The sequence below is a fragment of the Oryctolagus cuniculus genome, chromosome 10 (assembly GCF_051225735.1).
Source record: "Oryctolagus cuniculus isolate XC-2025 breed Fujian yellow rabbit chromosome 10, ASM5122573v1, whole genome shotgun sequence".
In the NCBI taxonomy this organism is placed as follows: domain Eukaryota; kingdom Metazoa; phylum Chordata; class Mammalia; order Lagomorpha; family Leporidae; genus Oryctolagus; species Oryctolagus cuniculus.
The window spans coordinates 106,072,418-106,099,629 of record NC_142876.1 but is presented as its reverse complement, the minus strand read 5'-3'; the positions used below and the strand labels follow the sequence as shown (position 1 = coordinate 106,099,629).

At 46.8% G+C, this 27,212-nt stretch overlaps 1 protein-coding gene, 1 non-coding gene and 1 pseudogene across 5 annotated transcripts in view; 2 read left to right on the top strand and 1 right to left on the bottom strand.

Moving 5' to 3' along the window:
* Positions 1-27,019, top strand: part of SNRK (SNF related kinase) — a 62,370-nt gene extending 35,351 nt beyond the window's left edge. For 2 of the 3 annotated variants that reach the window (XM_008260225.5, XM_051851860.3), the window contains 4 exons: positions 13,085-13,226; positions 17,639-17,851; positions 21,446-21,580; positions 23,329-27,019. In XM_008260225.5, coding sequence (XP_008258447.1) covers positions 13,085-13,226; positions 17,639-17,851; positions 21,446-21,580; positions 23,329-24,550 — 1,712 coding nt within the window. In that variant the 3' untranslated portion in view covers positions 24,551-27,019. Of the gene's footprint in view, positions 1-5,988; positions 7,556-13,084; positions 13,227-17,638; positions 17,852-21,445; positions 21,581-23,328 lie in introns of those variants that run through there. The other variant, XM_089306460.1, reaches the window with a different exon arrangement.
* LOC149124392 (signal recognition particle RNA) lies at positions 10,863-11,156 on the top strand. The gene has a single exon (XR_016215187.1).
* On the bottom strand, positions 15,592-16,056 carry LOC138844116 (large ribosomal subunit protein eL34 pseudogene; annotated as a pseudogene). The gene has a single exon (XR_016214882.1). The product of XR_016214882.1 is annotated as a large ribosomal subunit protein eL34 pseudogene (transcript).
* Positions 27,020-27,212: the final 193 nt, after the last annotated feature.

Sequence of the window (27,212 nt, the reverse complement as noted above, 5' to 3'; positions counted from 1 at the left end):
CAAGTTCTTAAGGGGCTGATGTACGTGATGAGATGTACCAGTCAACTACAAGCTTATATTCTTGCGTCAGAGTAGCTGTTTTTTCCCCAAAATTTTACCTGTTTTTGGGGGATCGGGGAAGTGGATTTTAATTTGGAAGGACAGCCGTATTATCAGGTTCTTAAAATATAATTTGATAGAAATGTCTTGGATTTACCATCTAGCTTCAGCATCAAAATGAGTTTATTAGTGTGGATGTTCTAGTAGTTAAGGTGCCGATGAGGACGCCTGCATCCCACAGTGGAAGCCTCAGTTCAGCCTCTGGCTCCAGCTCCTGTTTCCAGTTTCCTGCCAGTGCAGACTCTGGGAGGCAGCAGATGGTGGCTGAAGTAGCTGGATGCCCGCTGCCCTGGGAGACATGCATTGAGTTTCTGGCTCCTCGCTCTGGCCTCTTGCTGTTGTGGACATTTAGGAAGTGAACCAGTGGTTGGGAGATCTCTCTGTCTCTCTGTGCTTCTCAAATAAAATATATAAATGAATTTACTAATTCGTGAGGCAAGAGTAGGTTGAGAATTTGAGTGTCCTTGGACTTTCCAAACCTGAATATTAGCTGTTGTCGGGGAAATGGGGGAGCAGGTTTCCATATGATAAGGAAGCTTTTCACAGTTTTTTTTGTTACTTTATCGAAGTTAAATTATCTTCAAAATTCTTAGCTGGTGATCCTTAAAGCAGTTAATTGGTCACCTTCTTTAAAAGGTCAGTTCTTGTGTTGTCCTGAACACAGCATCAGGAAGCAAGGCATAGAGAGACTCCTGGGTATCTGAGATGGTCTGTCCTAAGTCCATGCACAAAGTTCAGAGCTGTCTTTCAGGATCTCTTCCAGACCCTTAGTTAATTTTACATAAAATTCAGAAGGTTTCCAGTGGTCTGCTGACAGGTAGCAAGGTTATTCTAAAGGCAGGCACCCTTATAGCAGGAGATGAAAGAGAATCATGAAATCCTAATGGAAAGCATTAAAACATAGTGTGTGCCTTTCTCTGCCACCTGGAGTCCAGGTTTTTAGCAGTGCTTCTCTTCTGGGCACTTCTTGAGGTAAGGTGAGACGCCTGCTTGCCGTAGACTCAACTCTAAAAGGATGGTTTTCACTGGAGGATGAGGTAAAGCCACCTGCTACAAGTCAGGTGGTGGTTACTTTCTGTGAGTTGAGATGAACTGTGGCCAGGCCCAGGGCACAGAGGGAAGTGGTGCTGTCTCTCCTTGAAATTCTCCCTTCTTTGACACCCTCCGAGGGCTCATTAGGATTGTGTCTGAGATCTTAGCACAGTTCGCACAGTGCCTGGCTCATCGTGGCACCACATGGTTATTGATATTGAAGACACCTGTCAGTGTTTGCCTTGTGGTCCTGTGGTATCGGGACTGATACCCCCGTGGGCAACTCCGTATCCTAGCCTGATTCTTCAGCTGGTCTTTCTGAATGGTGCAGAACAAAGGATAGAACTAATAATTTAAAATTCCTCTATTATCAAAAGGTATCAGAGGAAGAATTATTTAATGGATTGTTTGGAACAATTAAATATTTAGGGAAGAGGCTTAATTTCAAGTGAATTAAGAATTTATAAGTGAAGGATTAAATTAAAAACTGGCTAATCAAATGATCTTGGTCTTTCTAAGCAGGAGTTGTAAGGAAAAAGGTGATAGACTTGATTTTGGTTTATGGCTGATGCATATATATTTGAATCAAAATTGTAATATAGACAAATGGAAAAATAAATATAGGAGATGATACAGAAAAGAATATAGTGTTCTTGGGACCGGCACTGTGTGTCGTAGGGTGAGTCTCAGCCTGTGGCACCAGCATCCCATATGGGCGCTGGTTTGAGTCCCAGCTGCTCTGCTTCCAGTCTAGATTCCTGCTAGTGGCCTGGGAAAGCAGTGAAGATGGCCCAAGTGCTTGGGCCCCTGCCCCCACATAGCAGACCTGGACCAAGCTCCTGGCTTCAGATTGGCCCAGCTCCAACCATTGTGGCCATTTGGGGAGTGAACCAGTGGATGGAAGATTTCCCTCTATGTCTCCTTCTCTATGTCTGTAACTGTACCTCTCAAATAAATCTTTTAAGAAAATAAAATAAAAAATAAAAAGAATATAGTATTCTTAATATAGAAAGAATTCTTGCAAATCAGTGACACATTCTCCTGTAGGCCAAATGAAAGTTCATTTAATATTATAATATACAGTCAATCAAGAAGAAAAAGATTAAAAGTAATTAGAGTATTCAGATCTCAGTATAAGGCACAGTAATCAAAACTGTGTGGTATTGGCAAAAGGGTAGCTGGATAGATCAATGGAGTAGAATGGGAAATTCATAAATAAACCTACATACACTCATATGTGGTCAGTCGATTTTAAAAAAAACATGCTAAAGCATCTCGAGAAAGGACAGTTTATTTTTAGTGTTGTGGAAACAGTTGGACATCTATATGCAAAAAAAAAAAATGAACCTTAATTGGTTTGTCACATCGTTTAAAAAATTTAACATGTGTTGTGCATCTAAATGGAAAATGATAAATTCTAAAAGTTCTGGAAGAAACCATAGGAGGTCCTTGCTACCTTAGCTTAGGCAAAGATATATTAGTTATAATATTAAAAGCCTGATCCATAAAAGAAAAATCAGATAAATTCAGTTTTATCAAAATTAACTCTTGCTCCTTCAAAGATACTGTTAAGCAACAGACTGGGAGAAAATACTTGCAAATCATGTATCTGATTTTTGAAAAATACACAGGATAGTTGCAGGTGTTCAGCATAGCAGCTAAGACGCTGCCTGGGATCCCCACATCCTGCGTTGGAGTGCGTTGGTCCCAGTCCCTATGTTGTCCAGATCCGGCTGCACACCATGTGTGCTCTGGGAGGCAGCCGGTGGTAGCTCGTGCATCTGAGAGATCCAGATGGGATCCCAGGCTCCAGGCTTTGGTCTGGCCCCGCCTGAGCTATTCAGACATTTGAGGAGTGAAACAGCATATGGAAGGTCTCTCTCTCTCTCTCTCTCTCTCTTTCTGACTCTTGTCTCTGTGTTGCTCTGGCTTTCACATTAAAAAAAAAAAAGGCAAAATATTATAAATAATTCACCAGAGAAGGCCTGATTTCGAAATTAAGCACATGTAGATGCTCTACATTATCAAGAGTTAGAGAGATGCAAATTGAAACCATACCCATTAGAATGGCCAACATTTTTTATATTGACAGTTCCAGGAGCTATCAAGGACATGAATGGAGAAATTAATGCATTTCTAGTGGGAATGTAAAAATGTTGCTCCACCTTGGAAGAGGGTGTGGCAGTATTTTACAAAGATAAACCTATACCTACCCAACAAGACCCAGGAAACCCACTCCTAGATATTTACCCAAGACACATGAAAACTTAATGTTTGTACAAAAGCCTATATGCAAACACTTTGAGTTCCATTTGTTTGTAATTCCCCACACTGAAATGGGCTCTGGGACTCCTGGTAATGGAATAGTACTACTCAGCAGTCTAAAGCAGTGCAGAGCTGAGCGTGCCAGTGGTGTGAGGAACCTCAGATGCACCAGTGGGAGAAGCCAGACTGCGCAGAGTGCATACCAGCGGCCTTTGTTTCTGCGTTGGTCTCAGGTCTGGGCTGCAGGGAGGGTTGTCTATAGGGAGGCAAAGGAACTTGCTGGAGGGAAACAGCTGCTCCAAGTCATCATTGTGGTTGTGGTTACATGGCTGCTCTTGTCAGGAGTTGGAGAAACGTACACGAAAATTGGTGAATTTTAGTGTTACATGAATTATACCTTAAAGAAGTTGGTGAAAATAGGGTAGTGTACATTAAGACAACTCGTAATCACTTTTTCTATATGATAGGCTAATACTGTTAACTATGCTGTTGGTCAGTGCAGGGCCTTCCCATAGGCTGCCAGTAGATTCTTACTGACATTAAATAAACAGGCACTACTTTCATAATCTGAAAATAAATGTTAAGTGGTTATATTTAAGACAGCTTTCTAGCAGAAGTTATAAAATGAAGGAATAATATGGAAGTTTTAATCCTATGGGGAACTAACCATGAAGTCTGCTTACTGTTAATTCCTAGAAAAGCATAACCTTTTTTTTTTTTTCAAGTATAGGAAAATAAGTTGTGTACTTTTTTTAATAAGTATCTTTTTTTTAAAGATTTATTTATTTATTTGAAAGAGTTACACAGAGAGAAGAGAAGCAGAGAGAGAGAAAGGTTTTTCATCCGATGGTTCACTTTCCAATTGGCTGCAACGGCTGGAGCTGCGCCAATCCGAAGCCAGGAGCTTCTTCCAGGTCTCCCACATGGGTGCAGGGACCTAAGGACTTGAGCCATCTTCCGCTGCTTTCCCAGGCCATAGCAGAGAGCTGGATTGGAAGTGGAGCAGCTAGGTCTGTAACCAGCATCCGTATGGGATGCCAGAGTTGCAGGCGGCGGTTCAGCCTGCTGTGCCATGACATTGTGCCCTATGTGAACACTCCTGATTTTGTGGCTGATATTAATGTAAAAGTGAGATTTTTTTCCCCCTGATTTGTAAAAGGAGGTGCTGAGGTTCCATGGGGGATTCTTGAAAGGATCTAATTTTGGAAAAGTATGAATTTGTAAGGGGTTCTTTGGTGAGGTGTTTTGAGGCTTTGCTCTGGCTGGGTAGAAGTTTTGAGGCAGCCAGAGCATCCGTACTGACTGGGAAATGTACCTGTGGTGGGTGACGGCGTGGTGACTTTGGCTTGGGCGTCACCTTCAGCTCCACAATGCTCAGATCTGGCCTGAGGGGGGAAATGGAACTGGAGGGTGGTGTGACTGACAGCGCTGTCCTGATCCCCACTCTGGTTTTGTGAGACTAAGACCCATTCCCTGGGCACAGTAGCAGTGTTCGATAGCACCAGTCACCCTGTGCACTCTGTAACCTCCCTCATTGTTCCTTTTATCACAGCCTCTAAGATTATTATAGATTTTAGGGAAACATCAGCAAGTTTAATATTTGATTTTTTCTTCACTCTTGAAGCAGTTCTGTGTGCTAAAAGTTAAAAACATTTCTTCCTGTAACTTTTCATGTTACTCAGGGGTTGGTCTGGGAAGCCCTAAGGGAACCTCGCAGGACCTCCTGTTCCCTGGTCCCACGTTCTAAGCTGCTGTCTCAGCCCCTAGAGAAATGTGTCTGGGCTGTTCCAGTCCAAGCATCCGCCACTGTCTATGTCACACTGTGAAGTGCAGCTCATTCATTTCTTTTTTATTTATAGAGAAAGTGAATGTTCCTGTGTGATAATTCAAAGAACTCAGACATGTACTGAGCAGAAAGTAAGATTCCCTTTGCTTTTCCACCTGTGCTGCTCCCATACCACAGAGGCAGCCGCTCCTGGCAGCCACTGTGGGCTCAGTAGTGATACGTGGAGAGCGCTGTTCTGGCGCCCTCAGAAATGACCAGGGGAGTGGGTGGTCCACATCGTGTGCCAGAGAGAACTCAGACACACACAGGAGAAGCTGGGCGACGGCTGAGCCTGCAGAGCCAAGTGGCCCTTGGAAGTCCTGAACCCTGGTCTCCCAGGTGTGCTCTTTTTCAGTAGGCCACGCAGAGAGAAACCATCCTGCGGTGACGGGCTGGCCTGACTTTGCTTTCCCTCTGCGTTTGTGAGGGTCACTGTGCTCCCACAGTCAGGTCTGTAAGTGGTTTGTGGCAGAGCTCTGAGTGGAAGGGTAGCCGCTGCTTGTCTGTTGGGATTTCTGTGAGCCCGTGCAGTCTCATGGTGTGTGATTGATAACCCGTGGACTTCGTGCACTTTTTCCTGTTTACTTTGCCTTGGAACAAACAAGTTTGTACAAAGCCTTGAACAGCTGAATGAAACAAACTGCTGCTTGTCTTTGCTGAGCTCCCCTCAGTTGACCCCAGGAACTCACTGCCTGGTGGTCCTCAGGTCCCGGGGTCTGTCCCCATCAGACCTCTTCTCCCCATCTTTCTGGCTCGTGGGTTTTTTTTTTTTTTTATATGAAACCCAGTGCTTTCACATGCACTTTGTGTTGGAATTGGAGGTCTTGCGTTTCCACTTTGAAGGACACACTTCCAAAGTTTTGTCTGCTCACCTAGCACATGCACAGATACTCACAGAACACACAGGATGTGGTTAGGAGACAGTTAAATAGGAATTACATGGCTTTGTAACAGTCATCTAATTGGAAAGGTTTTCAAAAAGTTTTGAAGCAGGTTTTTTGTTTTGCTTCATTACATTTCCAATTTTATTTCATTGATATAAATAGTATATGGAATTGTAATTTTGGGGGAATGCTTTGGCAATTTTCTTGAGATTGATGATGATTTCTTGATTGATTATTGATATTTGTGTGTGAAAATACGAATTCTCTGGTTTTTGGTAAAATTTTATCCTACTATGCTTGTCATAACTTGAAAAAAAAAAGTGGAGGTGGACTTGAACCTAGGCACCCCTGTATGGTGGGATATAGCCTTCCCAAGTAGCAGCCTAACTCACTGCATGTAAACCTGCCCCTCCCCCCTTTTCAAGGAAGAAATATTCCCTATTAAGTAAAAAAGCCTTACTTCTAACTAAAGTATTGATGAAGCCAGGATAATAGAGATATTGTAAAGCATGTCTGAAAATCTTGTCCAGATTCTTCACTTTTTTCTGTTACTTTAAATAACCTGACAGTTTCCTGCTTTCAAAATGCTCTGTAGTCATATCCCTTAAAGCTAGCCACTGATCTCATTCAGAGCAAGAGAGATTCCGTGGTCACCAGAGTGCCAGCTGGTTCTCACAGTGTCAGGAGGAGCTGGGACTGGTGACCCTGGACAGTCAGGAGTCTGGGTCTCACACGAGGAGCAGGCGTCTTGGTTTTGACCGTAAAGTGGAGCTTGGGAGTAGGTCTACTGTTGCAGGAAGGCGTCACCTTTCCCCGTGGCAGCCGTGGGTCTTGTCAGTTGCTGGTGACCATGGTTGGACTGAAAAGTTGTTGCCTACATCTGGCAGGTGTGTACGTTGGTGTTACAGGTGCTGTCTGTAGTGACTGTTCACATTCTGGTTCCATTGCTGCTTTCATGACTCATGCTCTGCTGTTAAAGAAAGGAAAACATGGAGGCTTCTGTCTGAAACTTTTCTCCTGGTGTCTCTGGTTTTTTTGTTTGTTTTTTACTTTCTACTTGGCCATTCTTTTTGCTGTGTAGATAAGTTCTTTTAGAAATGTGGTGTGTTTTGGGGTTTTTTTGTTGGAAAATTTCTCGGTAGTCATGACATCCTCCTCCTTGGCAGTGCCTTCGTCTCGGATCAGTGATGAGCATGTTGTCTTGTTCCGTTTGCATCTTCCGTTAGCCTGCCCAAAGTGCACCCCCAGAAGAAGCACCATTCAGTTACGCTCTGGGACTCCCTGGGGTGTAGTAGAGGAGACCTCGGCGCTCGATTGAGGTCTGGATCCAGCGGACAGCGCCTTGGGAGAGGGACCAGGAACTCCAGGACCTACTTCGTCAGCTCACACTCTGTCCACAAAGTTGGATGAGTTGGAAGTTTTTGTTGTTTTATCAAACCAGTTACATTTAGTAAGTAATATTGTTTTTTCATTTTTATTAACCAAGGGCCTATGGCTATATCTGAAATAAAAATACATGCACAAATAAATGCTTTAGATAGTGGTATCAGTGTTAAATTTGATTATTCAAATGGATGGTTGACATTTGGTAACCTGTGTATCAACAATCCCAGTAAATATATATATTTATATATATATATATATATATATATATATATATATATATATATTTAATGGAAACATAAAGCGTCTCTACTCCACGCTCCACTCCCTATTCACAGTTTTGGGATTTTGGGATCTGAAGCTGAGGCTACACCTTGGGAGTTCATAGCAGACTTCTCTTTTTTATTGGGAAAAAAATTAAATATTCACTGAAGTGAATTCTCATTAAAACAAGCACGGTCTCCCTGCCTTCTGCGGGGAAGCATGATAGGTAGTCCTTCCTGATGGTTCCTCGGTCCTGTCACAGCAGCTGTCTCGTCCTGGCGACACGGCATCAGCACCCTTGTTCCTGCATTGCCGAGAAGCCTCCCTGCCTCTCCCTCCTGGCTGCGTTCGCCGCTTCTCCAGCTCTGCTTTGTGCCCCTTGATCTTGCCTGCCATCTGATTCCCGTTGTGAACCGGGAGCTTTGCCAGGGCGAGGGCACCTCTGGTTCCTCTGTCCACTGTGCCTCTAACAGTGCCTGCCACGGGCCATGAGGGCCGGGCAGAGGCAGCCCCATGTGTTCCTCTCTGCTGAGTGCTTAGCAGGGATTCTGCTGTAATCCTTGTAATGGCCACAGCAGTGTTTGTAGGAAGTAGATTACTGTTAGCATCCCCATTTTGAAGATCAAGGGCACATTTTTAAATAGCTTGGTTAGTCATAGAACTGTGTTTAGTGATCTGTTTTTAACCTCTCCTTTGGCCCTTGGGTTGAAAATAAAATGATTAAACACAATAAGAAGAGAGAGAGAAAGTGTTACGGAAAATAAATATGGCCATCTCCTGGTCTCTGCAGGGGATTGGTTCCCCGAGCTCTTGCTGATGCCCAAATCCGGGGATGCTCAGGTGCCATCTGTAAAGTGACCTATTTGCTTATAACCCACACGCATCTTTCCATATCCTTTAAGTCATCTCTGAGTTGCCTAGAGTACCTTACACTATATGAATGCTATGTAAATAATTGCTAGATGTTGTTACTTTGGAATAAGAGCGGGAAAAATCTCTGTTAAGGTTGAGTATAGATGTAACCATATATATATATATGTAGAGAGAGAGAGAGAGAGAGAGAGGTCTACCCTTGATTGAATCTGAGGATTCAGAACTTGTGGCTGTGGAGGGGCTGTCTGCATGTGGAATATGCAGTGGTCCCTGAACAAATGGTGATCTCACTTGCCCACTCTAACACTTTGCTGCCTTAGTTACACTGTTGCTTGTTTCTACCTTATTTAAGATGCATTTATTTGTTTGAAAGGCAGAGTTAAAAGGGTAGGGAGATTGGGGAAGGGGGGGAGGATCTTTAATTCGCTAGCTCACTGTACAAATGCTGCAAGGGCTGGGCTGGGCGTATCCATAGCCAGGAGGTTTTTCCATGTCTGCCATGTGGTTGCAGGAGCCCAAGCACTTGGACCATCTTCACTGCCTTTCCAGGTCCATTAGCAGGGAGGCGGATTGGAAGTGGAGCAATCAGGACCTGAACCAAGGCCCACACAGGAGGGAGATTCCACAGTGCTGGTCCTACTCATTTCTAGTTTAAGTGCGACACTTGATGTCCCCAAGTTTAGTAAATTGTGTCTAAGCCTCTCAGCTTTTAAGCATTTCCATATTTAGAAATTATTTGTGTCGTAACTGGAAACTAAAGAAACAATATACGTTGCTTTATGTTTTTCTTTGCTCTTCTAATCTTGGGTCACTTCATAACCAGCACTGTGTTAGAATCAGCTGAAGCAAGTGATCTTGAAGGGAATAATTTCCAAGTGATTGGACTTCTTAATACTTAACAGGAAAAGAAAGTTTTTGTTAACCAGATAAGGGATTTGGCATGACTTTCAGTTGATATTTATTTTATTGTATTTTTAAAACATCAGCTTTGCATAATTGCAGTCAGTTGTCATTTGCAGTTTAGCAGAAAGAAAAGTTAATTTAAAAAAAAACCAAACTGATTTATCCAGCTATAGTATGAGATGGTAGAGGAAATAATGTAGGTAAGCTCATTTTATAAAAGTTATTTTGTAGGATTTATATAGAAAGATACTAATTTGTTATATTTCAAATCCAGAGGATTAGTGATTAAGTAGGATTGTAGTAGAAACATTAAACATTATTGATTGATCAACAGTAAAGAACAGAAGAGTTTTTATTTTAACTGTCCAGATTTTTAATGTCTGTGTACTTGTATTGTAAGCCATTGAGAATCCCCCCTTTCTTTGGTAGGGGGAAGATAGTAAAGTTCCTTTTATAAAGAAAAAATTCTCCTCATGGTGTAATGACTATCAGTGGAAAGGTGGAATTTACTTAATTTCTAGAACATAAGTATTTGTAAAATGAGGGACACATGCAGTAAAGGGAGAATAATTGTGGTTGCCACTGCTCCACAGTGTTGGCTTGGGAGTTGGGCAGGTGACCAAAAAGGTTCAAGTTGTGCAAAGAAAGTTTAAGTTAAATACCAACTATATAAAATTGCTTTAAAAATAAGGTTCTCCTAGATTTGTGATATCACTGGCTGTTTAGATTAGATGCAGCTGGCCGCTGTTGCTCAGATGAATTTTGAGTGGTGGTGGCCCTCTGGGTTCCAGGGTCAAGGCCAGTGAGTAGAGTGCACTTGTGAACCACTCTCCTGGGCAGTAATTTCGTGCACTGAAAAAAGCATTGCTTGGGGGCTGGCGCTGTGCTGTAGCGGGTAAAGCCGCCGCCTGCAGTGTCGGCATCCCACCACATGGGCATCAGTTTGAGTCCTGGCTGCTCCACTTCCAAGCCAGCTCTCTGCTATGGCCTGGGAAAGCAGTAGGAGATGGCCCAAGTCCTTGGGCCCCCGCACCCTCATGGAAGACCCAGAAGAAGCTCCTGACTTTGGATCTGCCCAGCTCCAGCTGTTGCAGCCATTTGGGGAGTGAACCAGTGGATGGAAGTCAGTCTGTCTGTCTCTCTCTCTCTTGCTCCCTCCCTCCTTCTCTCTCTATAACTCTGCCTTTCAAATAAATTAAAAAAAAAAAAAAAAAAAAAAGGAATTCCAGCTGGACCTCTTAGGGCACTGCAGAATGAAGGGTTTGGACTGAATGATTCCTAGGTCCTTTTCCTCTTCATTGACATGAATGTTTTACTATTAGTAAATATTTCCAGCCGGGCGCGGTGGCGTGCGCCTGTAGTCCCAGCTGCTCGGGAGGTTGAGGGCTGGAGGACTGCTTGAGTCCAGAAGTTCTGGGCTGTCGTGGCTGTGCCTGTTGGGCGTCCACACTAAATTCAACATCAGTATGGTGACTTCCCGGGAGCGGGGGACCACCAGGTTGCCTAAGGAGGGGTGAACTGGCCCAGGTCGGAAACAGAGCAGGTCAAACTCCCGTGCTGATCAGTAGACATTTCCATCTGTTTCACTAATTTTTATTGATACATCCTTAGTCAAATTTGTTGTATATATAGAAAAATTAACATTGTGTGTGACTTCTGGGTTTCTGTTTTTGTTGCCCTCTTTGTTTTAACTGAAGCCAAGGAAAATATATTTCATTAACAAATTTTAACTCTTTTGGAAAATTAACTTGGAACTAATAGTTCTGGCTGTTTTGAAACATCAACTAAGTGTTAAAAGGTGTGATGACAAGCTCCCTGTGTTCTTTAGTCTAGAAACCATCATGATTTGGTTTCCTTTTTTTTTTTTTCAAGACTTCTTTTTTTTTTAAGTCCCCTAAGTCTTCTGTAGTCTTGAAACCATCGTGATTTGGTTTCTTTTTTTTTTTTTAAAGACTTACCTTTTTTTTTTTTTTTTTTTTTTTTTTAAGACTTACTGATTTTAAAGGCAGAGTTACAGAGAGGGCAGAGTTATAGAGGGGCAGAGAGAGAGAGAGGCAGAGAGAGAGAGAGAGGTCTTCCAAGCACTGGTCACTCCTCAAATGGCCACAACGGCAGGAGCTGAGCCTATCCAAAGACAGGAGCCAGGAACTTCTTCCGGTCTCCCACGCAGGTGCAGGGGCCCAAGCATGCGGGCACTGCAGGCAGCAGCTTATCCGCTGTGCCATAGTTGCCAGCTCCTGGTTTCTTTTTATGTGAGTGTTTATGTTATCATGTCTGTACTTTAGTTTCTGGAATGAATGATTTGTAATATCCTTTCGAAATCCTTTTCATCTAAAGAAAAACTTTTTGGAAAAAAGCTTTTTGAAAAAAGTTTTCCAACTGATTGATGGATTCGTGTTTTATGTAGTGACAGAGACAGGAACTTGTTTATTATTGTGCGAGTTGCTAGAGTTGGAATGGTGCTCAGACACCAACAGGTCCAACCCTACAACTGGTGCAAGGAATGCCGTATGCAGAGTACTTAGGTGTTGTTTGATGGGATACTTGTAGTGGTGGGAGACGTAACGATAGTTCCACTGAGCAGCTCCCACTGTTGTAAACTGAACGCTGCTTCCTGGTCACTTATGTAGGGTCAGCATTCCTGATCAGAAAACTTGAAATCCAAAATGCTCCAAAATCTGAAACTTTTTGAGTACCAACACGATACCACAAATGGAAGATTCTGCCTTTGATCACATATGCCATGTTACAGTCAAAACACATGTGTACTAAAAATTAAAAATATTATATAAAATTACCACCAGGCCATGTATGGGGAGAGGTATATGAAATACAGATGAGTTATGTTTAGACTTGGGTCCCATCCCCAAGGTATCTCATTTATATGTATACACACACACACACACACTCAAAAATCTGAAAATATCCAGAATTTGAAGCCCTCGTGGTCCCAGGCGTTGGGGTAGGGTCACTGGGCCTGCGCCTTAGGTCCTGTCCCCATCCTCTGCAGTGCTGTGTAACTGGTTTTTCTCCTCATCAACAGTCTTGCTTTCTCTCTGACCTCTGATTTTCTTTTCTACAAAATGACCGTGCCTTGGATGAGCTGATTACCTTGCCAAGAGAGGTAATGAACAACTGAAGGTGAAATCCCTCAGATTTCAGAGTATTAACATTGTAGCTTTATTTCTGGTCTGTGTTGTAATGGGAAAAACAGTAGCATGTGTGCTGTCTTTGGAACCTCTATAGGTGCTTTCCAGTTGATGTTCTTGACATTAACAAAGGAATTAATTTATCTCTTCATTGAATATTTACTGGTCATTCATTTTGTACTGGCAATACATTGCTTGGATCATGAATGAATATAAAAATTGAACAAGACAGCTATACCCTCCCTGTCCGGTTGGGGCTGAAGTTTTCTTTCTGGGATGTTTTTACTGAAAGATATAAATGCTTTTGACTGCTCAAAATAAAGTAATATTGTTAGGCTGCTCGTATTCTTCTTAAAGCCTTGGTTTTCTGACTAGGCCAATATTAAAAAGTATGTCTTTGATTACAGATATATGGAGTCTCGGAGTGATCCTGTTCATGCTGGTGTGTGGGCAACCGCCCTTTCAAGAGGCCAATGACAGTGAAACATTGACAATGATCATGGATTGCAAATACACAGTACCATCCCATGTGTCTAAAGAGTGTAAAGAGTAAGTAAACACTGAGCAATCCTCAGAACGCATAGGAAAGCCAGAAATCTTCAGTAATTCCATTAGCACATCCAGAGAGTCTGAGGTGATGTCAGCATCCAAGCATCTGAGTTCACTTTTTTTTTTTTTTTTTTGTATATAGCATTTCCACTGTTCATACTATCTGGGGTGGGAGGAATTAGCCCAGAATGTGATTTGAAATTGAGTATTAGAGGAGAGTGCACAGTTTCTCCAGGAGAGGCGGTTCCTGCCCTGCAAGTGAAGATAGTGCTGTGGGAGCCGCCTTTGTCTGCCTCTGCAGAAGGGAGGACCTGGAAGGACTTTAAGTTCTAGACAAGGGCTCAGGCATTGTCTTTGCTGGGTAGATCATCAGTCTGTCATTTAGGATTTACAAGCGTGTCTCAGAGTTGTATTCCCATGTTCCTCCCCGCAGTGGCTCTAGAGTTCCGTTTGCTTTATCTGATTGTGGGAAATAGCTATGAAAAGTACACTCAAGTACGCTGATGAGTGAATGGAGACATACGGTGATGGATTAAGTCTATTGGAAGCTTGGTGTTTCTTTGATAGTGTGAGTGGTAGCTTTAAATGAGCTCAGCTAAGAGTAGAACCACTGCTATCGTAACAAAGGTTGGAGTTTCTCCTCTCAGCTGCTAGGAAGGAAATCTGATAACCAGAGGAATTTTTCTCTGAATGGAGCCCCATTTTTGGTGTATGATTAATAACTTAAACTCTGCATTCACATATTGGCTTCTCCACTTACGAATGATGTGAAAGGGATAGAATCGATTTTACAGGCTTACTGTGAAAATTAAAGAAATTAATATTTGTTTAAAGCTCTTATTTCAGTCCTTAGCATAAAGGACAGAGTCTGTGATCTTGATGATGGTGGTGGTTTTTAAAGTTCTTACTGTTGTCTTCTTCCCTCAAACAGAGCACTGTCTGTGGGTGTACTTCGTGTGTATGTTATATGTTTGTAATTCAAGTGAGGTCTCCACAGCCATACCTAAAAAACTAAAGCAGATTTAACTTATTTTTATATTGACCTATATCATTCAAAAAGTTTACACATAATAAAACAAACACCTTTCTACCCGTTACCCAGCTTAGGAAACGAAACAGTTATCTTCTTAGAGGACGTCTCTTTGAGTCCCTGGCGGAGGGATTAAGTATAGGATCATTAAGTTTTGTTTTTTTCTGTGTCAGTCTTGCTAAGCTGTGTTTTCTGAGAAACCGGTTCATTTGATCTCTAATTCTTCAGATTTGTTGGCCTTAAGTATTTATATTCTCCTTCAGTCTGTTAGATCTGTGAGGACATTGCCCTTCTCCATTCCGGAACTGGTAATTTAATCAGTCTTGAATGGGTTTTTGGGAGGTTTGTTGATTTTATTAATCACTTTCAAAGAGCTAGCTTTTGCTTCTGTTACAGTTTCTTGTGTTTGTCACTGGTTTTGTTTGTAGTGCTCAGGATTCCTTCTGTCTGCTTACATGGGTTTTGTGTTGGGTACTCAGCTCCCAAGACTATCTTTTCTGTTGTAATATTTAAGGCTGTGTAGTACCATATTAGCTGTATCCCTATTAGCAGTTTTAATGTATATCCCTTTTGTTATTTTTCAGTTCTAAGTATTTTCTAGTTTCCACTGATTTATTTGATGTATGAGTTGTTTACAGGTGTTTTAAATTTCCATAGGTATGGTGTTTTTCTGTTTAGATTTTTTGTAACAACTTAATTGTAGTGTAGTCCAAGAAGATAGTCTGCCTGGTACCAGGTTGGTTTGTTTCACATTGTTGAGGCTCATGGCCAAGGGTGAGGTTTTTATAGTATTTTTATCTTGGACAGGAATGTATATTTTTCTAGTTGTTGGGGTTAGAATTCTTTACAGATCCTTAAGATAAAGTTTACTCATTTTGCTGTCCAAAATTATTCACATTCTTTTTGTTTTTTCATTTCATTTGTGTGCTATATAGTTTTCCCTTCTTAATCTTCTATTTATGTACATTTAATTATTAATTAATATTAACTGTTTTGGTTTATTTATTTATTTATTTATTGACAGGCAGAGTGGACAGTGAGAAAGAGAGACAGAGAGAAAGGTCTTCCTTTTCTATTGGTTCACCCCCCAGTGGCCGCTGCGGCCGGCACACTGCGCTGATCCGAAGCCAGGAGCCAGGTGCTTCTCCTGGTCTCGCATGCAGGTGCAGGGCCCAAGCACTTGGGCCATCCTCCACTGCACTCCCGGGTCACAGCAGAGAACTGGACTGGAAGAGGAACAACCGGGACAGAATCCGGTGCCCCGACTGGTACTAGAACCCGGGGTGCTGGTGCTGCAGGTGGAGGATTAGCCTAGTGAGCCGCGGCGCCGGCCAATTTTTTTTTTTTTTGATTTTTAATTACTTGAAAGTTTCATGTTTTTATTTAGCTTTCTGACTCTGTGCTTGTGCCTTCAACACTTTCACAACAATTTTCTGCTCCTCGATAAGGAAAGCATGCTTGATCCTGTCATGGACACATTTAGCACACATGGAACCACCATAAGCCCTGCTGACGTGTTTTTTGGTTTTAGACAATCTCATCAGGACTTTAGGTCTCACAGCACGAACCCCACGAAGTCTGCCTGGGCACACACCACATGCAGATTTTGGTGCCTTCCCAGCCTTCTTAGTATAAAGGTAAACAATTCTGTTACCAGGAGTTCGGGACAGTCTGGTTTTGTCGGAGGCTGTATTGTAGGAGAGCCTCCGGCGGTACGTCAAACGCTGGACCATTGTGGCTGCCTCTAAGCACCGTCCCGGAAGAGCCGGCCAATATTAACTATTTGTAATCACCCAGGTGTTTGACGAGCACTTTGTTCACCTTTCCAATTGGGAACACAAAATTGTATCCCTTAAAATTTCTTTTGATGAGCATCTGTTGGTGATAAACTTTCTCAGTTTGTATTCGACAATGTTTTAGGCTGTGCACACTGTTGAAAGGGCGCTTTATTGAGGGTAGACTCCCCGGTGAGCAGTATTCTCCCCAGGGCGGTGCTGGTCTCCTGTGTTCTGCCGTGTCATTGCGCAGTGTCACGCTAGCCCTACGTAGGTGTTCTGTCTTCCCTCTCGGCTGCTTTGAGGTCTTTTGTTCGTTGCACTTAGGATGTATTAGAGCTTCCTGCTTCAGAGTTCTGTTCTTTGACAAATTTGGGAAATTCTTAGCCATTTATTTTCACATGTTTTTCTCATTTCCTGCTGCGAGCTGATGAGGTGTGTGTTTGATGTTTTCACCCTGTCTTCCTTGTCTTGACTTCTCTCATATTTTCTCACGCCATAGTGTGTGTTACTTTTTCTTCAGATTCGTTAATTCTCTGTATGTCTGACTTTTGAAATTTGCCCTTTGGTTTTCCAGTTATGGTGGTTATTTTTCACTTTAGAAGCACCGTTTACGTCGTGTTGTGATAGTGTGTAGGTCTGTTGTGCCGTGATCATGTGCTGAAGCCGCTTTTCCACGTCTGAAGCACATTTATCACGGTGATACCTGTTTCTGAAGGTCCAGTGTTGGGAGGATGTGCGCGCTGATTTTGCTGTGTTTCTTAGGTCTTGTTCATAGTGTCTTTTTGCCTGCCTTACTCGTGGTAATATTATTGAGGAATCCTTTGAGGCCTGGATTTACACTGCATTCCTTCAAGAAGGATTTGTACGTTTACTTTGTCTGTCTGTCATTATATCTTATTTGCCGAAGCACATTTCCAGATGAAACTGGTTTCGCTCTGTACCACACAGGTGTTGTTCACTTGGACTGTGGATTGGTGTGAGGGCCAGCTGTAGTTCCTTGTTTTCAGATGGAATTCTCCCTCCCCATGGAGGCAGGCGCATTTTGCTGAGCAGATTTTTCCTGCTTTCACTGAGGCTGCCCGGTGGGGCAGTCCGTGGACTCTGTGAGTCACGTGGAGTTGCACGCGCACCCAGGGCATCAGCCCCGGCCAGTGTCGCTGTCTGCCTCCTCACAGCCCAGCTCTCACTCCACTTTGAGTTCTGTATTTTCTGTCAACACAGTGCCCTCTGCACATCCATTTCTCCGTCTGTTACAGGACACGACAGCTGTCTCTCGAGAGGGTCCTCCTCTTTGAAGCAGGAGCTGGTTAGTGCACCCTCTTCGGTGTCACCGATGACTGTTGCACCTGGCTCTTGCACACCCCTAGACCAGCAGTTAGTCAAGAGCACATGTTCGTATGTTGAGTTAGCGCTGGATGATGGGGAGTTGTGCTGGGGTTTGGCCTAGCAGTGCATCTGAAGGTTGTACACTAAACTGCCATTATTTCCAAATACCCCTCCACTCCCTCCCCGCCATACTAGGGAACCTAGGTAAAATAATGCACCATTACTCATCTTAGCCAGCAGTTTGCTTCAACAGTGGACTTCCTTTCCTTCCTTGGCAGCCTGATCACGCGGATGCTGCAGAGAGACCCCAAGAGAAGGGCCTCTTTAGAAGAGATTGAAAACCATCCTTGGCTTCAAGGAGTGGACCCTTCACCAGCCACAAAGTACAACATCCCCCTCGTGTCGTACAAAAACCTCTCGGAAGAGGAGCACAACAGCATCATCCAGCGCATGGTGCTCGGGGACATCGCAGACCGCGACGCCATCGTGGAGTAAGTCCGTGCTTCCCGGGGCCGGGCCTGTGTGCGGCGTGTGTGCGGCTCGGGTGCCCAGTGGCAGGAGCTAGGCCACTGAATTCCAGCATTCTTGACCCAGTGCCTGGCGCATAGCTTTTTTGTTTTTGTTTTTGATTTATTTTATTTATTTGAGTTACAGAGAGAGGTAGAGATAGAGAGAGAGACAGGTCTTCCATTCTCTGGCTTACTCCCCAGATGGCCGCAACGGCCAGAGCTGTGCTGATCCGAAGCCAGGAGCCAGGATCTTCTTCCGGGTCTCCCATGTGGGTGCAAGGTCCAAGGATTTGGGCCATTCTCCACTGCTATCCCAGGCCATAGCAGAGAGCTGGATAGGAAGAGGAGCAGCCGGGACTAGAACGGGTGCCCATATGGGATGCCAACGCTTCAGGCCTCAGCGCCGGCCCCAGTACATAGAGTTTTAAGTGGTGTCCATGAGCGCTGTGGCCTTCCTCTCTTCCTGGAGGAGTGGGTTGTATCCCAGCGCACTCCTCATCTGTGGCAGCACCCTCCTCATTTCTGTGTCTGCTGTGGTCCCCACAAGAGTGCGTAGGGAGAAGACGGCGGCACGGCAGGCTCAGTGAGCCCAGGTACACGGTTCTGTTGGTAAAGGTCTATATTGCCAGTGGCAGCAGAGTGACCACATACCCTACAGAGCCTAGAAATTTATTCTCTGCTGCCTCTGGGTCCTTGCTGCAGAAACCTGTTAATTAAATCCTTTAAAAACCAAAGCCAGTTTTTACTAATCTCTAATGAATTTAGAATAAAGGATAATACGAAGATGCAGTGACTTCCTTCTAATGACAGTGACTCATGCACAGGTTCCGACTATAAGAAGTTAACTGTTTCATTCAGCACAGCAAACAGCTTTTGAGTACAGCGGCATAATGGAAAGTGGGTATATTCTGGAAGGTCAACAGAAGTAGATCCCGTTGGTGGAGCTGCTCTGGCCTGGCTGTGGGATCTGACCCAGATCCCCGGCGTGAAGTACGTGCTGGCTGCAGGCTGAGCCCACAGCCCCTCATCTGCAGCCAGTGGGAGGCTGTGTTCTCTGGGGAGGGTGGTGGATGTGTGTGTAAAAGGGGTCTGTGGGCCGGCACCGCCATAGCTCAATAGGTTAATCCTCCGCCTGCGGCGCTGGCACACTGGGTTCTAGTCCCAATTGGGTTGCCGGATTCTGTCCCGGTTGCTCCTCTTCCAGGATAGCTCTCTGCTATGGCCCTGGAGTGCAGTGGAGGATGGCCCAAGTCCTTGGGTCCTGCACCCCATGGGAGACCAGGAGAAGCACCTGGTTCCTGGCTTCGGATCAGTGTGGTGCGCTGGCCGCAGCGGCCATTGGGGGGTAAACCAACGGAAAAAGGAAGACCTTTCTCTCTGTCTCTCTCTCTCTCACTGTCCACTCTGCCTGTCAAAAAATAAAAAAAAAAAGGAGGGGGGGTCTGTGTGTATGGAAAGGAGAGATGTACGCAGGTGAGCCCAGGTCGTCACGTTGCTTCCAGTTTCCAGGTGCTCATGAGTCGCCACAGGTGGACCCACCCCTACTGTTTCTGCCGCACTTCCTTTAGCAATGTGTAGGAAATGGTTTTCCATTTTTGAGTGGGTACAGTGCAATTTGTATCTCGCTAAATGGGCTTGATTTTCTTAGCTTAAATGCAGGTAATGGTGTCTTATAGAGCTGTTTCATGTAAACCGAATTCTAATTCCAAGGGGAGTACAGTTTGAGAGCTGCTTTCCGAGTGTAGTGGGCACTGGAGAAGCAAATGTGCGGCTGCCTCAGCTGGTGTCTCTTCCTGCTTGCCGCGCAGATGGTGACTCCTGAAAGTGAACACACGTCCTGGTCTCCGAGCATGCCCCCTGCACAAAGGGAGCAGCTTCGGGCTAGGCTGAGGGAGGCTCGCTCAGGCCTTGACCTGCCCTTGCTGATCCCCGTTAGCTGTGGCCCCACTGTGCATTTTCTAAGGTGGGATTTCTGCTGTCGATTCTTTCCTGATGACTACAGAGGCTTTCTGAGGCCAGTAGTTACGCATCCTCGGCCGTGTGGAAGCTCCTAAAGCCCTCTGCTGCTGTGTCCTGTGACACGGGGCTTGCTGGCTTTATGTCCCCACCCTCTGGCCCGTGCAGTGCCCTGGCAACACTAGGTGTTCCAAGGATGTTGTTCTTTAATTTTTCTTTAGTAAAGACTTATTTGAAAGTCTGAGTTTACAGAGAGAGAAAGAGACAGATCTTCCATCTGCTGGTTCATTCCCTAGATGGTGGCAGTGGGCCAGAGCTGGGCTGGTCTGAACCCAGGAGCTTTTTCCGGGTCTCCCACGTGGAGCACTTGGGCCATCTTCTGCTGCTTTCTCAGGAACACTAGCAAGGAGCTGGATCAGAAGTGGAGCAGCCAGGACTCGAACTTGCATCCATATGGGATGTTGCTGTATCAGGCAGCCACTTTACCCGCTATGCCACAATACCAGCCAGTACTTTTTATTTTTAAAAAATGTTTGATTGGGGCCTGTGCTGTGGCTTACTTGGTTCATCCTCCCCTGTGGTGCCGGCATCCCATGAGGGCACTGGGTTCTAGTCCCAGTTGCTCCTCTTCCAGTCCAGCTCTCTGCTGTGGCCAGGGAAGGCAGTGGAGGATGGCCCAAGTGCTTAGGCCCCTGCACCCGCATGGGAGACCAGGGGAAGCACCTGACTCCTGGCTTCAGATCGGCGCAACGCCAGCCCTAGTGGCCATTTGGGGAGTGAACCAACAGAAGGAAGACCTTTCTCTTTGTCTCTGTCTCTCACTGTTTAACTCTGTCAAATAAATTAAAAAAAAAAGTTTGATATAAAAAGAGAGCTCCCATCCACCGGTTCATTCCCAGAATGCCTACAGTGGCCAAGGTCCCCGTTTCCTGTGTGGAAACGAGCCATCACCTGCTTGCTCCCAAGGTCTGCATTAGCAGGAAGCTGGAGTTAAGAGCCAGAGCTGGGAATTGAACCCAGGTATTCCAGTATGGGACAAAGATATCTTAATTGGCCTTTTAACCATTAGGCTAAGTGCCCCCCTCCATTACTTTTTAGATGCATGAATGAATATATTGACTTTATCCAGAGAAGAGTTTAATGGTGATGTACTCGGCCACACGAGTACTCCCCTCATCCCGGCAGCGGAGGTGGGGATACAGAACCCCTCAGTTCCCTGGTCTGGTGTTCCGGGTCAGTTCGTGTACCGCAGGCCTCATCTGGGCTGTGTGCTCCTTCTGAAGCACACGGAGCAGTCAGTTCACACTCAGTCTAGGATGACGTGTGCGCCCTTGGGAGCTTTGTTCCCTTTGCCTAAGCATCCGCCCTGACATCCAGCTCAGATACTGTCAGCATCTTGGACTTTCTCACTAAAGTGAACATGTTGATGCAGTCCTGTGTTTTTTTGAATCTCCAGAGCGACCCAGATAACTGCTAGTTGGGTTGTTTTGTTTTGTTTTTCTGGGTTGTGTGTTGGCCTGCTTTTAAAGATTCCCAGGCATGGGTCTTCCGTGCCACGCTTCATGTGAAAAGCAAACCTACCCGTGTGGCTTAGGCGCGGTCTCCTCTTGTGTGCTTCAGAGCCCTGGAAACCAACAGGTACAACCACATCACAGCCACTTACTTCCTGCTTGCCGAAAGGATCCTGCGAGAAAAGCAAGAGAAAGAAATACAGACGCGGTCGGCCAGCCCTAGCAACATCAAGGCACAGTTCAGGTGAGTAAAAGTCCTCGCTGGTCTAGTGAATGTTTCTGAAAAGCTCTGCTGGCCTCGCTGGGGAGGCTGTGCTGGCTCGTTTCGGCTCAGACGGCAGGGCTGCGTCTGTGGGCCTGGCCAGAAGCGACGTCAGGCCGGTCATCTGCGCCGCACCCTTCCAGTGTGGTCCTAGGCAGCTTTCTTTAGTATTCACTGCGGGAGCAAGGCCATCTTTTCCCTGCGTCATGCGTCATGGCGTTCAGCGATGGGGCAGTCAGGTGAGCGGGGCTGATGGAGTGGCTGTGGTGCAGCTGCTTCCTCTGTGCCTCACGGGGCAGGGCGGGAGGATAGGCGACGGTGAAGTGCCTGCACGGGGGCTGTCCCCGGGAGGAACACTGCACCACCACGGTCATGGTCAGTGTGTGCAGACGGAGCCCCGTCCTGAGAGGCGGGCAGTCCTGTACCCGGCCTGCGGCCAGTAGTCTGGCAGGCTACGTAGCCTCTTTCCAGATGAAGAAATCTAGACACAAAGAGAACTAAACACAAGCACCTGCTTCCTGGGCTCACGCTTCGTCGTGACGGCTGGCCGCTGCTGGGCCCTGTGACGTGCACTTGCAGTTGTCAGCAGTGCTGCTCGTCTTCACCAGGCTGTGTGGTGGCCGTGAGGGTGAGCAGAGGGGTGCTCAGTGAGTCTGAGCTGCCTGCCTGGCTGACGGCGTGACCACGACCCTCGGCGCTCGCCAGCCTCGTCTCAGGAGTGGATTCTTGGGCTGGAGAGGAGAAGACCTGGAGCTCCCTTGCCTACATTGCTGTGAGGGGCCACCGGGCTGCCGGTGCCTGCTCGCCTCCTGCTGAGGGGCTGAGTAGCTGCTCACGTTGAGGACAGTACTGCTGCGTGTTGCCCTCCAGGGCCGTGAGCTCGCTGTTGTGGGCGGAGGACACACGACTTCTGATGCAAAACCACCTTTCATACGCGGGCGGGCAGGCTCGCTCCACCCCGAGAGGTGGGAGAAGGCTCCCGGTTGGAGAAGACGTCTGGTGTCTATTCCTGGAAGCTTTTTAAAGCTATAGATTCAGTTTGGATAACAGTTGGTGGGAAATGAGAACGCCACCGTGGGGAAGGGGCCGTTGTTCGTGTCCTGGCATCAGAGGAGCCGCTGGCCGGTGCTGTCCCCTGGGGTGGTGCGCTCAGAGCAGGCTGCAGGATTCTGGACGGGCCGCTGGAAAGTGTACTTCTGTACATTTAACTTAGTAGTTGAGTTTTCTCATTAGAGAAGCAGAGACGTGTAGATGCCGGTTATACGTTGCCTTTTCTCTCCAGTATTCTCATATTTAAATTCTTTAAGCTGTTCCCCTGTATCTTTATGAACACTGAGCTTTTACACCATCAGGTAAATGAGGCGCACTGGAGATGTCAGGTGAGTGTTGTCAGCCAGTGTCCCTTCGGAGGCTGTGACCTGAGACTCCCAGGAGCAAACCCGTGCTGCCCAGCTTCTGCTTGTGCTTCCATGGCGCTGACCTCGTGCTCAGTTTTCGCCTTGAAGAGCGCGCCCCCTCCCCTCTCTTCCGACACTGACGCAGGGGTCGTCTGGCCGTGTCTCAGGAGCCCGTCGCTCCTCTGGGCTCCTTGCTGACGTGTACAGGTCGGGCAGCGGGTGCGCAAGGCTGCTGCTTCCTGTCCTTGTGAAGTCTGTGGGGGTCGTCTCCGTGGCCCTTGCTGACACCTGCGTGTGACCGGTGGCTGTTTCTTTCTCCCATCTGTTACACAGGCAGTCGTGGCCCACCAAAATCGACGTGCCCCAGGACCTCGAGGACGACCTCACAGCCACTCCCTTGTCCCACGCGACTGTCCCTCAGTCTCCCGCCCGGGCTGCCGACAGCGTCCTCAATGGCCACAGGAGCAAAGGGGGCCTGTGTGACTCGGCTAAGAAAGACGACCTCCCCGAGCTGGCCGGCCCGACACTGTCTGCCGTGCCACCTGCCAGCCTGAAACCCACGGCCGGGGGGCGCAAGTGTCTGTTCCGAGTGGAGGAAGATGAAGAGGAAGACGAGGAGGACAAGAAGCCCATGTCCCTCTCCACGCAGGTGGTTTTGCGCCGGAAGCCGTCCGTCACCAACCGCCTGACGTCTCGGAAGAGCGCTCCTGTGCTCAACCAGATCTTTGAGGAGGGGGAGTCGGACGACGAGTTCGACATGGATGAGAACCTGCCCCCCAAGCTGAGCAGGTTGAAGATGAACATCGCGTCCCCCGGGACGGTTCACAAACGCTATCACCGGCGGAAAAGCCAGGGCCGCGGCTCCAGCTGCAGCAGTTCCGAGACCAGCGACGACGACTCCGAAAGCCGGCGGCGGCTCGATAAAGATAGCGGCTTCACCTACTCCTGGCACCGCCGCGACAGCAGCGAGGGGCCCCCGGGCAGCGAGGGTGACGGCGGGGGCCAGAGCAAGCCGAGCAACGGCAGCGGGGGCGCGGACAAGGCCAGCCCCAGCGAGAACAATGCCGGTGGGGGCAGCCCCGCCGGCGGCTCGGGCGGCAACCCTACCAACAGCTCGGGCACCACGCGCCGCTGCGCCGGCCCGGGCAACTCCATGCAGCTGGCCTCGCGCAGCGCGGGGGAGCTGGTGGAGAGCCTCAAACTCATGAGCCTGTGCCTGGGCTCGCAGCTGCACGGGAGCGCCAGGTACCTCATCGACCCGCAGCACGGCCTGTCCTTCTCCAGCGTGAAGGTGCAGGAGAAGTCCTCGTGGAAGATGTGCATCAGCTCCACGGGCCACGCGGGGCCGGCCCCGGCCGTGGGCGGCATCAAGTTTTTCTCCGACCACATGGCAGACACCACCACCGAGTTGGAACGGATAAAGAGCAAGAACCTGAAAAACAACGTGCTCCAGCTACCTCTGTGCGAAAAGACCATCTCTGTGAACATCCAGCGGAACCCTAAGGAGGGGCTGCTGTGTGCCTCCAGCCAGGCCAGCTGCTGCCACGTCATCTGAGCGCCCTGGGGCCCGGCCCCGGCTCCCTGCACCCGTCTCCACTTCCCGGCGGTACTGCTCGGAGTGGGCGTCAGGAGCATTATTTATTACCTTTCCCTCGGCCCGCCCGCCGACGCCGACGCGACAATGCATGGTCTTTGTGCATGCTGCCAGACACTGCCTTTCTTTTGCAGCCAACACGTCTGTTGTGTAATTTTTACATTCATAATTTTAATGTGGACGATCGGGATTAAATTAAAATGTATATTTGGAACGTAGTATCCATGGAGCACTTAGAAATTTGATGTTCTGCACTTAACCTAGAGAGCAAAAAAAAATGCTTTTGTTTCCTTGTGAAAAATCTAAATGCCTGTCCCGACCTTCTGTGAGACAGAAACCTGTGCTCTGAGGCGCACTCCCAAAGCAATAACGCCGTGGGGCGCGGGCCGGGCCGGGCCGGAGCAGCACAGGCCGCGAGCGCCTGCACGGAGAATGTCCCACGCCTGTTTGTCTTAAGCTACAGTGTGAACAACAGTCGCATCTCTTCAGATGGCACTGAAGAGGACTGTCTCTTTGTAAAAGGTGAGATACAAATCGAGAAGGCAGCTGCCCCTGTCATGCTACAGGACAAGCAGACAATCTGTGTGATGTGTGAAGTGAACTCTGCTCAGTGTGTGTGTGTGTGTGTGTGTGTCTGTCTGTCTGTCTGTCTGTCTAACAGGACGAAGCACTGCCGTATGTCAGTGCCTTCCTGGGCGGCAGACGACAGGGCCCGGGACGGAAGCAGAGGTGCCCGCACAGGCTGGCAACGTCACGACTCCGTGGAGTAGAATGGAACAGACGAAGCTCGGGAGGACTTGCCCTTGAGGAGTCTGGTAATTAGACCGTCTCTCGCTTTTCCATTCTAGTGCATCCTCTGGCTCAGCTAGCTGTGAAAATTGACTCCTCAGAAAACACACAGAAAAGGGTAAAATTCACACATACAGCACACACAAATGCACAAAGCCTGTTTTGTAACCCCTTTTTTTCCCCCCTAGAAGTCTTTTTCCCTTTGCCTTCCTGCCAAAACAGTAATCAAAGAACGCCTGCTTTAACCTGTTCTGTACAAAGACTACTTCTGACCAGGTCGTCAGCTCCTGTGGCATTTTACCTTGTAGGACCCGGTATCTCCGGACTGCTAGCCTTGACAGGCTGCGTGCTCCTCTTCCGTGCTGTGTGCTGGGGGTCTTCAAAGCAGTGCTTCAGGGCACAGGGACAGGACGTGGCCGGGTCCCAGCCCCTTCGCCCCACGCGCAGCTCTGGGTCACGTAATTGGCTGTGGGCAGAGCACCAAAGCCCTGCGTGAGGCGGCTCACGGCTTCTCCAGTACGTGTGCCTGTGCTGCTTTAGGATTGTTACATTTTACTCAGAACTCGCAGTTTCACGGTGTACTTACTGAATAAGTAAAACCATAGATACTTCACTATTTTCGTTTCTAGTCCTAGGCTAGACAATGTTTTAAGCTACAGCTCTAGTTCATTGTGACATTTATAATCGAATGCCATGAGAATGGATGTGTGGGTGAAGCCATAGAACATACTTGCTTGAAATTCTTGAGCAGGGATCTTAAAAAGGGCCAGAATCAGACGTGGGTCCACACGGAGGGTGAGCGTGCCACCTGTATTACACGTAAACCACGGGGAGAGGTGGACAGAGGGCCTTGGCAATAAACTCTTGGTTGCAGCTGTTTTCCAAGCAATGTAAATAGTTTTTCCTGTGATTACGGACAGCCTCGGGATGGCACCTTTTAACTAACCCGTATGTGTTTGGTTCTCAATGGTTTTTTTATACTCCAATGTATATATGGTGCTCACTTTAGGATCAGCAGTGTTGACCATTTATGCTGCATAGCTGTATCATAGCCTTATTAGTTGTGTGTGGTTGACCCTCTGGGTGTACAGATGTCAGTCTGAGTGGTGTCTTAACCATGTGTTCCCAGGTGAATGACTGTGCATGTGTTGTGTGTCATAGTGTGTGTCACGTAAAAGGGAGGGAGCGAGAAACCATGACATTCAGATAATATTGGACCAAACTGCTCACTTGCTCTAAACATTACTTGTACCCCTTGACCTGTCTTCAGGAGTTGCATATAGTTGCAGTAGTGTATAAATTAAATATTGTGGAAAAACAGTCTTGTATTTTTCTGTATGTGTGTATATATATATATGTATATATATATAAAAATTATGTACTTCTGGCAGTTCTATCTGTATTTAAAGATGTGACAATCTCGACACCGATTTTAAGAATAGCCGTGAGACTGAAATGAATTAAAGATATCCCCACTGAGTAAGAATTGATGTGTTAAGAGGGTACAGAATTAGCAACTGATTTGGTCAGTTGCTCCCAATGTTGGTTGATTTTCCTCATTGTGTAAACATCAACAGGTATGTGTCAAATGGGAAAAAATGTCCAAATAATAAAGTGGCATATTGGTGTTCAGCAATATAAGCCGCGTCCCAGGTGCTGTTTGTTCTCCGGGAGTCCCCTGTGTGTGTGACCAGCCACCGGCTGTGGGGAACACCTGAGCTGCTGCTCACTGACGGCCCCCCCTGCACTCTGTGTTTCCATTTCATCTCCTTCCCTCGCCTGGCTGCTCACTGTGCCCCCCAGGTCGTGGATCTGAGCTGCTGCAAGCTCCAGG